A 16005-nucleotide genomic window follows, 5' to 3' on the forward strand; every position below is an offset into this window, starting at 1 on the left:
AGTCAGAGGAAACATCAAAAGCAGACATGGTAGGGATGCTGGAATTACCAAACTAGGAATTTAGAATAACTAGGATTGAATATGTTAAAGGTTATGATGAATAAACAGCATGTAACAACACATGTGCAATATAAACTGAGAGATAAGAAACCTAAGAACCAAGAAAAAATGCTAGGGATCAAAAAAAATGTAACAGAAAGAAAAACTGCCTTTGATAAGCTTATTAATAGTCTAGGACAAGACAGAGAAATTTAATTTCTTAGCTTGAGGACATCTCCTCTCAAACTGAAAAGAAAAGAGAGCAGAGATTGAATAAAACAGAACAGAATAACCAAGGACTGCAGGACAATTAAAAAGGGGTAATATATTGAGAATAGCAAAAAAAAGAAAAGAAACAGAAGAAATATTTGAAAAAACAATGACAATTTTCCCAACTTAATGTCAGAAGCATATACTAAAAACCAAAACAAAATCCACAAACCAAAAATTAAAAACCTACACCTAGACACATCACTTCCAAACTCAAAAAATAAAAGATAAAGAAAATATAAAGAAAAAAATCTTGAAAGAAGCTGAAGAAAAAAACAACTTATCTATAGAAGAACAAAGAGAAGATTATAGCCACTTCTCAGAAACCATGTATACAAGAAAAAGTGTAGTGGAAATATCTGAAGTGTTGAGAAAAAAAAAACCCACCAAGTGAGGGTTCTATACTCTGTCAATTATCCTTCAAAGGTGAAGTAGAAATAAAGACTTTCTCAAAGATCGAGGGAATTTGTTGTCAAACTGTAGACCTGCCTTGCAAGAAATGTTTAAGGAAGTCCTTTAGAGACAAGGAAATTAATATAAGTCAGAGTCTAAATAAGAACATCAAACATAAAAATCTCTTTATCTTATTTTTAATTTTTTTTTTTACATTTATTTTTGAGACAGAGAGAGACAGAGCATGAACGGGGGAGGGGCAGAGAGAGAGGGAGACACAGAATCGGAAGCAGGCTCCAGGCTGCGATCCATCAGCCCAGAGCCCGACATGGGGCTCGAACTCACGGACCGTGAGATCGTGACCTGAGCTGAAGTTGGACTCTCAACCAACTCAGCCACCCAGGCGCCCCTCTTTATCTTATTCTTAATTGACCTAACAGATAAGAGTTTGTTAAAAACTCTTAAGAACACTGTATTCAATTATGTATGCATACATATGCACCTCATGTGTATATACATGCTGATGGCTAACAGAAAGAGAGAACATGATTACTAACATCAAAAATGAAGGAGTGGGTATCACTTTAAATCCCCTATTCATCAAAAGGATAAAAGAATGCAGTCAACAGCTACATTGTCCACAAATTTGATAACCTAGATGAAATGAACCAATTCCTTGAAAGACACAATATGCGAAAATTCACAAGAGACAATCTGCATAATTCAATACCTGTTAAAGAAACTGAACCAATAATTCAATAACTTCTGAGACACCTGTGTGGCTCAGTCGGTTAAATGTCCGACTCTTCGTTTCAGCTTGGGTCGTGATCTCACAGTTCATGAGTTTGAGCCCCCCATCGGGCTCTGTGCTGACAGTGTGGAGCCTGGTTGGTATTCTCTGTCTCCCTCTGTCTCTCTGCCCCTCCCCCACTCACTCTCTCTCAAAAAAAAAAAACTTAAAAAAACAAAAAAACACAAACAAAAAAACAAAAAAAAACACAAACAACTGATAACCTTCCAAAACAGAAAGCACTGGACCCAGATTCACTGGTGACCTCTACCAAACACTTAAAAGAAATAAAACAAAACAAAACAAAAAAACACCAGTTCTCTGAAATCTCTTTCAGAGGACAGGCAGAGGAACACTGCCTAACTCATTGTATGAGACCAGCATCACTCTAACAACAAAACCAGACAAAGATATTATAAAAAATAAAAACTATATCAGCATCTCTCATGAACACAGATCTTCAACAACATACATGTGTATCAAATCCAACAATGTATAATCACAACCAAGTGGGATTTATCCCAGGTATGCAAGAATGGTTCAACATTCAAAAATCAATTAATGTAATCCATCACATCAGCTGGCTAAAAAAGATGGGTCACAACAGATGCAGAAAATCTATTTCACAAAATCCAACACTCATTCATGATAAAATTTCTCAATAAAGTAGGAATAGAGGGGAACTCTCCCCAACTTGATAAATAAAATCAACAAAACACCTATAGTTATCATATTTAATGGTAAGAAAATTGAAACCTTCCCATTAATATCAGGTACAAACCAAGGATGTTTCCTCTTACCATTCCATTTCAACACTACTGGTAGTTCTAGCTAATGCAATTAACACCAAAAAAAAAAAAAAAAAAAAAAAAAAAGGAAATAAAAGGTAAACACACTGGGAAGGAAGAAATAAAATCAGCTTTCTTCACAGATGACACTATCATCTATGTAGAAAATTCAAAAGAATTGACCAAAAAAACCCCCACAAAAATCTTAGAACTAATAAACAATTATAGCAGGGTTGAAGGATACAAGGTTTGTATACTAAAGTCAATCACTTCCCTATATATCCCCCAATGAAAAAGTGAAACTTGAAATTAAAACTACGTTACCATTTACATTAGCATCCCCCAAATTAAAACTGCCAAAATACTTAGGTATAAATCTAACACACTACATACAGGATCAATAGAAAAAAACCACAAAATTCTGATAAGCAAAATAAAAGAACTAAATAAATGAACAGACATTCCATGTTCATGGATTAGGAAGACTCAACATTGTCAGGATATCAATTCCTCAAACTTGATCTATAGATTCAATGCAATTCCAATCAAACACCCAGCAAGTTATCATGTAGATATTGACAAACTGATTCTAAGTTCATAGACACACAAGACCCAGACTACCCAACAAAACACTGAAGAAGAACAAAGGTGAAGGACTGAAACTACCAAACTTCAAACTTATTATAAAGTGACAATAGTAATCAAGCCAGTATAGTATTGTCAAAAAAAGGGACAATCAAAGGTACAGACTAGCAAGCACATAAATAGCCTCATATAAATAAAATCAACTAATCTTTGACAAAGGTGCAAAGGCTATTCAATGAAGCAAAATCATCTTTTCAACAAACTGTGCTGTAACAACTGGGCATCCACATGCAAAAAAAAAAAAAAAATCAATCTATCAGTCTAGACACACATCTCACATCATTCTCCAAAATTAACTCAAAATGGGTCTTAAATCTAAATACAAACCATAAAACTATAAAACTCCTATAATACAGGAAAAAATCCAAATGACCATGGGTGTGGTGATGACTTTTTCAGATAACACCAAAGGCATGATCCACAGGGAAAAAAAACAAAACTGTTAAGCTGGTCTTCATTAAAATTCAAACAATTCTGCTCAGTAGGTACGCCTGGCTGGCTCAGTCAGTTAAGTATCCGACTTCAGCTCAGATCATGATTTCAAGGTTCTTGAGTTCAAGTCCAGCCATCGGGCTCTCTGCTGTCAGCACTGAGCTCATTTTGGATCCTGTCTCCCTCTCTCTCTGCCCAGGCCCGCTCGTGCTTACTCTCAAAAATAAAACATTAAAAAAAAAAATTTTTTTTTAATTCTGCTCTGCAAAAGTCAGTGTCAAGAGAATGAAAAAACAGGCCAACTGTGTGAAACTTTGCAAAAGACATACCTGATCTTAAAGGAGTATTATCCAAAACATACAAAGAACTCTTAAAACGCAACAATAAGAAAACAAATGGGTCAACAGACACCTCACCAAATCAGATAATACAAATGGAAAATCAGCATATGCAAAGGTGTTCCACATCACATTTCACATGCATATGGTAAATGCATATTAAAACAAGATACTACTACCTATCTATTAGGAAGGCCAAATCCAGAACACAGATAACACCAAATGCTGATGAGGATATGGATCAATAAATAGTTACTCTCATACATTGCTGGTAGGAATGCAAAATGGTACAACCACTTTGGAGACAGTCTGACAGATTATAAAACGAAACATATGCTTACCATACAATCCAGTTAAATACCAAGAAAAACTCATGTCCACACAAAAACCAGCACATGAATGTTTATAATAACTTTATTCATAACTGCCCAAACTTGGAACCAACCAGTATGTCCTTCAGTAGGTACTGTGGTACATCTAAATAATGGCATATTATTCAGTGCTGAAAAGGAGTTAAGCCATAAAAAGACAAGGAGAAAACTTAAATAGGTATTACTAAGTGAAAAAAAACAACGTAAAAAGACTACATTTTGTATGATTTCAACTGTATAATACTCTGGAAAAGGAAAACTATGGAGACGGTAAGAACAGTGGTTGGAGTGGGTGGAGGGATGAATAGGCAAAACACGAAGGATTTTTAGGGCAATAAAAATACTCTACATGCTACATTAATGGTAAATACGTGTCATTATACATTTGCCCAAACTCACAGAATGTCCAACACCAAGAGTAAACCATGATGTAAACTATAGATCCCCTAAGGAAATACAAACTAAAACCATAATGAGATACCACTACACACACATTACAATGGCCAAAATCAAAAAACTCATAATACCAAGTACTGACAACTTTTTGTTAATGGGAATGAAAATTGGTAGAGTTATCTTAGAAACCAGTTTGGTGGTTTCTTATTAAATCAAATGTATGCTTACCATGTTGTTCAGCAATTCCATTGCTAGATATTTTACCTAAGCAAAAAGAACTTAAGAGTCACACAAAAAACCTTAATGGTACCTTTATGAAAATGCTTACAGCTACTTTATCACCAAAATCTGGAAATGCCCTTCAACTGGTACATGGACAGGTTAAGTTGTGGTACATCCAAGGAATGGAATAGTATGCAAAATTAAAAAGGAACCAATAATACACCACCATGAATAAGTCTCAAATGAATTATACTCAGTAAAAAAAGCCAGACTCAAAACACCCTATGCTGTATATCCTATTCATATGCCTTTCTGGAAAGAACTCTGGAGACAAACAAAACAAAACACAAAACAAAACGCGTTTCCAAGAATGGGGATGACAGAATTTTTTAAGGTAGTAACTGCTCTGTAGTTGTTACATAAGTATAGGACTTCTCAAAAATCACAGACCTGTATATTACAAAGTGTGAATTTCATGTAAATTGTATCAACTAAAAAAATGACAGAAAAAAATAATGTAGAAGGAAAACAAAACCAATATAACATGAAGGTAACTAGTGTCCTTAAAATACAGAATCCTCTAAATAAGACATTCAAGGATAGAATACGAGAAAAACTTCCCCAAAAGAAATGAGTAGCTATTTTCACACCTGTCACAATGGCTAACATTAACAACTCAGGCAACAACAGATATTGGTGACATTGCGAAGAGGACCTCTTTTGCACTGCTGGTGGGAATGCAAACTGGTGCAGCCACTCTAGAAAACAGTATGGAGATTCCTCAAAAAATTAAAAATAGAACTACCCTACGACCCCAAAATTGCACAGGAGAGCTGTTTCGAAGGGGCTCATGCACCCCAATATTTATAGCAGCACTATCAACAATAGCCAAAGTATGGAAAGAGACCAAATGTCCATATTCAGATGAATGGATAAAGATGTGTGTATGTATGTATGTGTATACACATGTGTCTATATACACATACATACATACACACCCACAATGGAGTATTACTTGGCAATCAAAAAGAAATCTTGCATTTACAACTACGTAGATGGAACTGGAGGGTATTATGCTAAGCGAAATTAGTCAGAGAAAGACAAAAATAATATGACTTCACTCCTATGAGGACTTTAAAATACAAAACAGATGAATACAAGGGAAGGGAAGCAAAAATAATATAAACACAGGGAGGGGGACAAAACATAAGAGACTCTTAAATATAGAGAACAAACAGAGGGTTGCTGGAAGGGTTGTGGGAAGGGGGATGGGCTAAATGGGTAAGGGGCATTAAGTTTGTTGCACTATATACTAACTAACTTGGATGTAAATTAAAAAATAAATAATAAAAAAGAACATATTTACCAGAAGAAAAAAAAGTGATAAAAGATTTAAAGTCAGACATACTTGACCAATTTCAAAGACAAGTAAAAACTGTTCAAATATCCATGCAAAGGAAAAAAGTCAATAGGACATGTGAGATGTATTGGGAGGCAGTGGATACCAGGAGGTTGTAAGATAAAACAGAATTCACAAAAAACACTATTAAGTTCTGAAGGAAATGGGTGTAATGGGTATACTATACTAGTAAACAATGCCTCTCAAATAGGATATTTTTGCATATGAAAGAATTCAGGGATTTCAGCATCCATGAATTCTTCCAAACCCTAGCAAATGATAAAATTTAGTCAATTAGATGACATATCATTAAAAAAAATTTTGGGAAAAGCCATGGTTAAAAAGAAATATTTGAGCTTTGAAATCACTTAAGTGTAGAGCAGTGGTTCTCAAAAGGTAGCAGACATCAGAATCACCTGGACGGCTTATTAACATAGAATGCTGGGCCCCAGTCAGTGTTTCCAATAAATTCCCAGGTGTGCTGATGCTACAGGGTCCAGGGAATACACTTTAAGAATGACTTGTTTAGTTCTAAGACTAAATAACTAGGAGAACTATGGTTATAATACATAATGGTCATACATAAAATATAATACAAAAAGATTCTGGTTAAAGATGGCAGATTAAAGGTGAATTTACCCATGCTCCCTTTAGAAATACCAATACAATTCAAAAAATAAAGGGCTTTTAAAAATTTTGTTTTTAATGTTTTATTTATTTTTGAGAGAGAGCATTAGCAAAGGAGGGGCAGAACAAGAGAGGGACAGAGAATCCAAAACAGGCTCCAAGCTCTGAGCTGTCAGCACAGAGCCCGATGAAGAGCTTGAACTCACAAGCCGTGATCAGGACCTGAGCTGAAATCAGGCACCCAATTATAAGCCATCAAAGGAAAATGTTAAGCAGTAAAATGTGTAGAGCAGAATTCTCAAATAGATCAGGAAATGGTGACATCAGGTAGCCTCCATAAGTGAGGCAGAAGGTAGAGGTAAAAATAGAATTCATTACATGCTTTTTTAAAGAGCAGTTAAAACTCTCAGGTTTCATTCCACTTTTTACTCTGGCCAACCAAAGAGGATAAAGTAGAATTTCTCAAGCCTGGCACTATTGACACTTTGGGCCAAAAAAATTCTCTGTGGGGGTGGGGAGGGGGGTCCTGTGTAGTGTAAAATGTTTAGCAGTTTCTCTGGCCTTTACTCACTAGATGCACCTCTTACCCCAAAATTGGACACAAAAAAAATGTCTACAGACATTGCCAAATGCATCTTGGGGTCAAAACTATGCCCAGTTGAAAACCACTGCTATAGAAACATCTCAGAGGAATCTTTTTAGGAAATTCTCCTGATGAAGAAATGTTTATTTAACATTCAGCAACTCCTTTACTTTTATTTTTTCTTTTGTTAAATTCAGGAAAAATTCGATTTAATGCTTTAATTTAGCATGCTACCATTCCTAAAAAAAAATATTTTTGTCCATTCATCCATGTGTATATATGCATTGAGAGAAAAGGAATGTTATTGGTGGTGGCATTTTTTTGTGTGTGACATTTTAACTTTGTACTCTGCTATGCTTGACTATTCATAGTGACTATGAATCATTTCTGCAAAAACAAGTCATTGTACTAAAAAAATAAAAATCTAGCTGAGGCTCACAAATAGGCAGGCAGTAATCACTGGCTCTTTCTTCTTAACTACATTAAATTATCTTGGGCAAAAAAATGATAGCTATTGTATATAAGGTCCAGTAATTCAAAAAATCAATTCTAGTCATTAACACCATTGTTGAGATTGGGGTGGAGAAAAGCACTGAAGTAGGCATAAATTTTGCTGGTAATGTAGTTACAGGATTAGGTGGGAGATTCAGATATCTGAGTGCTTAACAGTCACTAATCAAAGACCAGGCATACATGAACCAAGGATTATGATCAATCTAATTCTAGGCCACTTGGCAAAAAGAAACAAACAAACAAACCCACCTCAAAATAAAATAGAAAAATTAATGCTCCAATTTCTACACAACAGTATTACATGTATTTTTTTTGTGCTTTTTTCATAGTTCAGAAATTTTCTACAGCACTTTTATAAATCAGAAAAAAACTTCACAAAAATTGATTAAGCCTGAAGGACTCATTAAGATTTAATTGTGGTTTAACTTCCAATTTAATGACTTGAATAGTTTTGAAAATTTGAACAAATTTTAAATTTGTCAAAACCTCTAAGTAAATAAGCATATTGACTGTTAAGACTGTGGGAAAAAAACACATTTGTATATTACAAGGCAAAGTCCCCTTCAATTGCTATCAAATTACTCTAAAATTGAACAATTCAGGAATAGAGACAGAAGCACCAGGAAGGAAAGGGGAAAATATGACCAGAATTGCAGACTACAAAATCAATTCCCAGACTGGTCACAATAATCTAGAACACTAAAGATCAACCGTGGTCATCTGGCATATCTGCCACAGATCTAATTACTGGAAGGTAAGAAAATTGCCTCTTTGTTACCACCTTTCCAATATACCTTGTTATTAACAGTGACTACAATGCAGTGTTAATTTTATCAGTTTTCTAGTCAATAAAGGTGAACAATTAAGTTGTAAAAACATTAATAGGAATATAGTATTTCCATATTGCTCACTAAAGTTATTTTCTGATTTAGAACACATAAATATTTAAAAAACCTTAAAACATTTTTTTTTTTCCTTCTGTAACCGTAAGTGTCCTTGAGGCAAAAAAGGTTGTTCAAGGTTCTGGAAATGAGAACAAAATGGGAAGTATGAATCCCTCCCTTTAAGTCTTTACTATATACAGAGAATATGCCAACTTGATAAATGGATAAATCTGACTTTACAAATCACACATCCCCCTCCCCCACCATGAAAGCAATGTTTTAACATTTGTTATTTTGTAAAACATTTATTACATTATACCTCTTCTGTATTAGACAATAGACTCAAGTGGATTCTGAGTTTCTTGAGATAAAAAATACCTGGTTTCCATACCAAACTATGAGAAGAAATACGTAGGACATAATCAAGAGAATGGCCTGAGTTGAAATAACAATCTCCACGTATTATTTTATTAAAATTTAACTTTTTACAGTTCAAGCAGTACATTGATTTCTGAAAAAAAGCGAGGTATGTAAAAGAATAAAAATTCTGACTGATGTATATAATGGGAGTCATTTGGGAAGTCAGACAAGCGTTAAAACTGGAATTTAGAAATCACAGATTAAAGAACTAGGATTTGAACGCAAATATCTCGCCCCAATTCATAAATAATTTATTAACTATAATATTAATATGCTGTTTACATTTGGGGGTGGTAGTGGAATGATTATCTTAAACTGAAGTTTATTTGCACCACCCAAAACAAGAAATTGTGCCACTATAATGAAAAATGGATTCATTCTAACAATGCTATCTATTTAAAATGGAACCCACACCTAATTAAACATGAAATTCCAGATTACCCAAGCATGCTTTATGTCAAAAGACACAGGATTTTCAGCACTGAACGGACCAGCTTTTAGAGATACATATGTTATTACTTGAGAAATTTCCTCCTACCATTAAGGTTGAAGATCCAACCACAGAGCTAGAACTAAATAGTATTAGCGTGTCAATACTACAGCCAGGCTGTCCCAAATAGCCGGCACTTAATTGTAGTCGGCCCCACAGAACAAAGAGGCCAACATGCCTCCAGGGATGACAGTGCTGCAGTCTGAGGTCGCTGGGAATGTGACGAAAAGAGATGGGGAACTCCACGGAACAGGCCTAAGACCTTTGTTGAGATGGCCTACGCAGACACACAAACACAAAAACAACAAAAAAGCGCCTGGGAGAATGGGGAGTAGCTTTCACGAAAGACGGGGTGTTGGGGGAAGACTACCAGCTCTCTTCGCTTCTCCCATCGGGGTTATCTTCCCATCTCCTCTTCTCGGCCACCCGGGTCAGCTCTTTGCAAGACTCAGGGCCCTAAAGCTGAGTTGGATGCCCGCGAGAGATAGGGAGAGAATGGGGACGGAAGGCACTCCCTGTTGGGTGGGGTACCACGTTACCGACAGGCCGCATCCAGCCCAGCTCGGGTTCCCTTCTCTTCCGCATCGTACGCTTAGCACCCCTTAGGCCACTAAAAACCTCCTTACCCAGCTCGCCATGGAGCACAGTCCCAAGACGTTCCCCATCTCCGCAACGTCGCAGGAGCAGAGGAGGGCGACAAAATGGAGACAGTATCTCTCCACCCTCTCAGGCCTTATTTACTATCAGCGAGCCACTTCCGGCGCATAGCCCACCCCGCCCCTTAGCTTTGCGTCACTTCCTTTGAGGCCTGTATTAGGTGGGGGTGGGGGAGGGTGTCGTGTTAAGATTGCGCGTGCGCGTGCGCGTGCGCATGCTTGGAACCTGAGGCGTTTTCTGCAGAGCGGAATCTTTTAACCCTGCGGGCATAAAGTGGCTGGCTGATGCAGCCGGACTGTAGTTTATTTACCACATTAAGAAAACGTTGTGAGAAAATCTCACCTTTACTTAATATTTATTTGAATTTGAGTTAAGTAGAGGCTGAAGTGGTCGTTAATGATTTTGCCCTCGTCCATTAGAGGAATTTCTCACTTCTGGAGGATTGCTTTCTCTTTCTCGATGCTCATCCGTTCATCCACTTATTTCTAGTATTTAACACTTCTGCGTCTTTTCCTCCCCACTTACTTTCTCAGGCATTACTGCAGACCACTCCCTGGGACAAATTTTATTGGGATATTTATATTCTTTTGGGTACTTAACAGTACCCACGTGAACTTAACGTGAACTTAACGTGAACACGATAAGTGTCGTATCACTTATTTGCTGTTGACACGCATTTTAATTCCTTGTCCAACTGAGATGTTACAGGAAGCTTTCACATTCAAAAATTTTAATTGCATAAGAAGACATACTGGTTATAAAAACTTAAAGGTAGCATTGATTTTGTTGAATGTTACGAGCTGTTCAGGAGACATTTGGAGCGCTTGATAATTAAGTGATGATGGCCAACTCCAGTGAATGTACAAAAAGTTCTAGTTCTTTTTATAGTGATTGGTCCCTGAAGATATTCTGGGAGAACAGTTTGGCCACAGAAATAACCTAAAATAGAAATAGGCATTGTCATTAATAATAAGACTCTTAAAAATTACAAAAATTAGATGTGTGAAGGTCAGGTAACACTTAGGAATCTGGAAGAACTGTGACCATTAACTGATAGCAAAAAGGAAGAAATGGAATTGGCTAAAGGACAGTTTAGTTTGGACATGTTGAACTTGAAATCTCAGAAATGTTACCTCTCAGCACTTGAAAATGAAGCTTCAAAACCAAGAGTTAATGAGATGCAAAATTCAAAGTAACTTACATTGCTGTTATAGTTGAAGATGTCAGCCAATAAACAAGAAATCAGTTCCAGAGATAAAGCATGTAGTTGGGATCAAAGAATTGCAATGCAGGCTACACAGATTTAAATAGAATCCAAAAGAGTGTTGAGATTTCAGGAGGTTGACCTAGGATTTTCATGGGAAAAAAAAAAAAAAAAAAAAGGAAGATTGGGTAAATTGTTTTAAAAAGAAGAGTTCATTGGTGCTAGTAAGTAAGGCTAGATTTGCACCTCATTGGTTGGTCAGGTGAAGTGGTCACTAGACCAAGGTTCACTTTTATTAGTCTTTTCAAAAGGGACATTCTCTGGATCTTCTGCTTGCTGACTTCTTGAATGTTGGCAGTTTGGCCCAGTTCAAGGTTTCAGGAAACAGGATGTGAAAGACAGTTCCTCTGAAATGGCTGCTCTGGCTCCATTTTAAAATGGTTCCACTTAAGTCATTTTAAGAAAGAGAGAGGATTGAGGTAGATATCCAAAGAGAAATGTTGTAGATTTATAAGAGTCCTTAATATGGATTCAAAAAATTTAACCCTGGAAAAATTATCAACTGGGGAAAAGCTATTTAGTTTTTAACTTCTCACTTTGATTGTTAATGTCATTTACATACCCCTCCTTCCAAGTTCTGCACTTTAAATTCTGCTTTCAGTGTAAGTTGTGAAAATATCTTTTATAAGGTCCTTGACTTCTCAAAATCTTAGAATCCTTGTTAGTAATATATCAACCTTAAAGAGTTGAGAAGATTAAATAATAACACATGGTCTTATAAATGATAGCACCATGTAAGCCTATTGTAGATAATCAATACAAGCTAGTTTGCCCCCCAAACTAGATTGTCTTAAGGATGAATAAAATTTGTGCATAGCTTACATTGTACAATGCAAGGAGTGAAAAGGTCTGTGAAAAATATTTTATGATTTTAATCCTAAAATAATTAAATTCTAAATGTAAACATGTTTAAATATTTCAACCTATGTTCTGTAAGAATAAACCAGGAATAGATTAGAACAAAATAGCCTATAGGGGTCAGTATAAACTTAGAATTAGAAGAGACTCTATTCTGATTGAAGAAATGCTTTTGCCATTGAAGACAGATTTTGACTTTTTTTAAAATTAAAAACCAAGGAATAATAAAGGTATAAAGGCTCTCCTAAATTGTTACCTTAATATTAAAATAGCCTGTGAACAATTTTCTTTCTACACAGATTTTTTCCCCAAAAGTAAGCCAGTAATTCCCATGACAACCAGATATGTCTACACCAGTGGAGTAGATGAATACAAAGGTATAATATTTATTTCAGGCAGAACATACACAAATTTAGAGAAAAAAAGCATATATTCATCATGCAAATAATGAAGTGGGTAGAGAAATCAAATATTTCTAGTGTTTAGTATACCATTTTACAATTATGTAGAGTGACTACTTGAAGAGATGCTAATGGCATTTCTAAAACATTTTGCATCTCAGGGGCAATTAGCTAAAATATGTTAAGGATTTATTGACCTCTCATAAGAGTTGATAAAATATAATATCATACATTGAAGAACTATTAAAATCAAGCATTCATTCACCAAAAAATGTTATTATGCTGTAGAAAGGAGAAACCATTTCTATTTAGGCATTTATCAGATTTTTGAATTCTTATTAAATATGTTAAGGCAATGTCTAACACTTTCCAACAGAAATATAATATATGCCACATTTATAATTTAAAATTTTCTGGTAGCCACATTAAAAAGAAAAAGAGACAGATAAAATTAATTTTAACAATACTTTAACAAACATTTAATTTAACCCAATATCATTTCAACATAACATTAATGTAAAAATTAATGAGATGCTTTACATTATTTTTCATGTTAAATTTTCTAAATCTGGTTTATATTATACATTTACAGCACATCTCAATTCAGACTAGCCACATTACAAGAGCTTGAGAGCCCCCAAATTGGACAATGCATATCTAAATGTTGAAGGAGAAGGGGCACCTGTGTGGCTCAGTCGGTTAAGCATCCAACTTCGGCTCAGGTCATGGTTTCATGGTCCATGAATTTGAGCCCCACATTGGGCTCTGTGCTGTTAGCTCAGAGCCTGGAGCCTGCTTCAGATTCTGGGTCTCCCTCTCTCTCTACCCATCCCCTGCCTGTGCTCTGTCTCTCTCAATCTCTCAAAAATAAATAAACATTAAAAAAATTAAAGTAGTTTTTAAAATAAATAAATAAATAAATAAATAAATAAATAAATAAATGTTAAGGGAGAAAACTGAAGCAATTATCCAGATGACCCAGTACAAGCAAAACTAACACACACACTTTTCTTTGTGTAAATTATTTAGATATTTCAGGATAAAGTGGTTTTAAGCCTGTGCATTTACTTCAGGCATTAAATTGGTTTCATCTAATTTATTTTGTATAAAAATTAAATCTGAGAGAATTGTAAGAAAGGTAAATGTTAAGGTCTTATAATTATATAGGCTATCATATTATTTTTTAAAATTTAATTTATTTTTTAAGTAGACTCCACAGCATGGAGCCCAACATGGAACTTGAACTCATGGCCCTGAGATAGAGACTGAAGCTGAGATCAAGAGTCAGACATTTAACTGACTGAGCCATCCATACTGCTATTTTATATGTTTAAACTTAGCCAGATATGATTTCCAAATAGCCCATAATTCCATTTTAGCCAATTTATCCTGATGTTTTAATTCACTTGAGCTTCTATGGCTTTAGCTTTCTCCCCTCTAGAATTAGTTGTAACAACAGGGTGCTCCCTGGAGGCTTTTGACTTTTTAAGCAGCCTGAACTCTAGTGACCCCAGACAGGCTTGTGGACTCTCCCCAGTTGTCTACACCTCATTTTACTTCCTGTTGTCGGCCAATGAAAGACAAAACTGCAAGCTGCACAATAAAATGTGTTTCATTTATTTGGTATCTTAGGGATTGCAACTGGCAGACAGAGTTCAGCAAAACTGAAAGTGTAATCTGGAGAGACAAAGGAGGTTAGAGTTTTTAAAGAGGAAAGAGGCAATTTACATAAATTGCTTTGAATGAAATGTAATTGTTTCTAGTATTGCTACAGTTACACTACCATTAGTTACAGTTACTACTATATATGATTGTTTCCTAGGGTTAATGTTAGGCCGAAAGTCCTTTTATGTTCATTCTAACACGCAGCAGATTTCTTGACTTTTAGTTGAGTTCAGCAACAATTCAGAGTATTTGAGACAGGAGACATGCATAAGCCCCATTTCCTCAGTGTCCTCCTGGTTCCATTTTAAACAACCTTCTTAGCAATGCTTACTCCATTTTATTCTCTCTGTTATCACTGTATTCTCCATTACCTCATATAATACTCCTGCAAATTCTAACGTAAAGTGAATCTTTTTATTCTTTCTGCGGAGTGATTAAGAACTTTGGGTAATTTTCCTCCTCAGTTCTCACTCTGCTGAAGATTTGCTTTAATTTAATTTAATTTAATTTAATTTAATTTAATTTAATTTAATAATTTAATTTAATTCTAAAAAAAATTAGAACAAAAGTGTGGACATACTTCCACTTTTCCTATCAAGTTTTACTCAACCCAGTAATACCTGGTAGGATCTTAATTTTTTCATAAAACATCCTAATATTTCCTAGTATTAAAGTATTTGTATCTGGAACCCATTCTACATTATGTGCAAAAATCCTAGGTTTAGCTGCTTGGTAGCATCCAGCTATGTCATTTATTGCATTATTTTCCCCAAACTTTTAATCAGAGTCTTGATATAGCTTGTCCTGGCTTCCACTAATTCGACCATATTGCTAATAAATCTGTCCTACTTCAGAAACAATCTTATCTTCCTTAAAGATTTAGTGTCAGAGGAAGCTACCTGCATGAACTATCGTCCATTGACATCTCCATTGACAACGGAATTTCTTGCCTCAGTTGGCCCAATTTACTTATATTGTATAGCAGAGTCCAGTCTTTCTGGGAATCATCCAGTTTTTTAAATCCTCTCAAGGGCTGTAGGGTTGAGAATAGAGCTCTCTCCACTTAGTTTCTATGCGATGGAAAAAGACCTTTCTAGCACCATTAATATAAATGCCATGCACATTTCCCCTTCCCAGCAATATTCATCTAGCAGTTTAGATGCTATAGAAGGGCACTCTTTAGTTAAATTTTGTGGTATGCTTTGATTCAGGCATGGTTAGACAGCACCACACTTCAGCAATCCCAAATGTTAGTCTTTAGTAAGACTAACATATATGTGGGAATTATGCTTTAAAAAGTAGCTCTCACATACGAATAGAGTCCAAAAGATGGACTTTTCCCATTAGATCTCTATACAGAAATAACCTTTGATTAAATAGAAGTACAGAGAAGTATTTAGAAACATGCTAGAATCTGGAGTAAGGATGCCTGTGCTTAACTGCTACGTCCACCTCAAATTAGCTGTGTAATCTTAAGTAAGTTTCGTTTTTTTGTGCTTCCGATTCCTCAACTTTAAGATGGGAGAGTAACAGTACCTTCTTCCTAATTTTGCTATGAGG

At 35.5% G+C, this 16005-nt stretch overlaps 1 protein-coding gene and 1 long non-coding RNA gene across 2 annotated transcripts in view; both read right to left on the minus strand.

Annotated features, from left to right (window-relative positions):
- Window positions 1-10403, minus strand: part of SERINC1 (serine incorporator 1) — a 36152-nt gene extending 25749 nt beyond the window's left edge. Inside the window, exon 1 of the mRNA XM_045499441.1 lies at window positions 10227-10403. Within this exon, the coding sequence (XP_045355397.1) occupies window positions 10227-10265 (39 nt within the window). The 5' untranslated portion in view covers window positions 10266-10403. The remainder of the gene's footprint in view (window positions 1-10226) is intronic.
- A 122-nt stretch (window positions 10404-10525) lies between these two features.
- Window positions 10526-16005, minus strand: part of LOC123608959 — a 123262-nt gene continuing 117782 nt past the window's right edge. The window contains exons 3-4 of the long non-coding RNA XR_006717537.1: window positions 11459-11603; window positions 10526-11196 (exon numbers count right to left, since the gene is read on the minus strand). This is a non-coding gene — a long non-coding RNA (uncharacterized LOC123608959). The remainder of the gene's footprint in view (window positions 11197-11458; window positions 11604-16005) is intronic.

The sequence above is a fragment of the Leopardus geoffroyi genome, chromosome B2, assembly GCF_018350155.1.
Source record: "Leopardus geoffroyi isolate Oge1 chromosome B2, O.geoffroyi_Oge1_pat1.0, whole genome shotgun sequence".
NCBI classification, from domain to species: Eukaryota; Metazoa; Chordata; class Mammalia; order Carnivora; family Felidae; genus Leopardus; species Leopardus geoffroyi.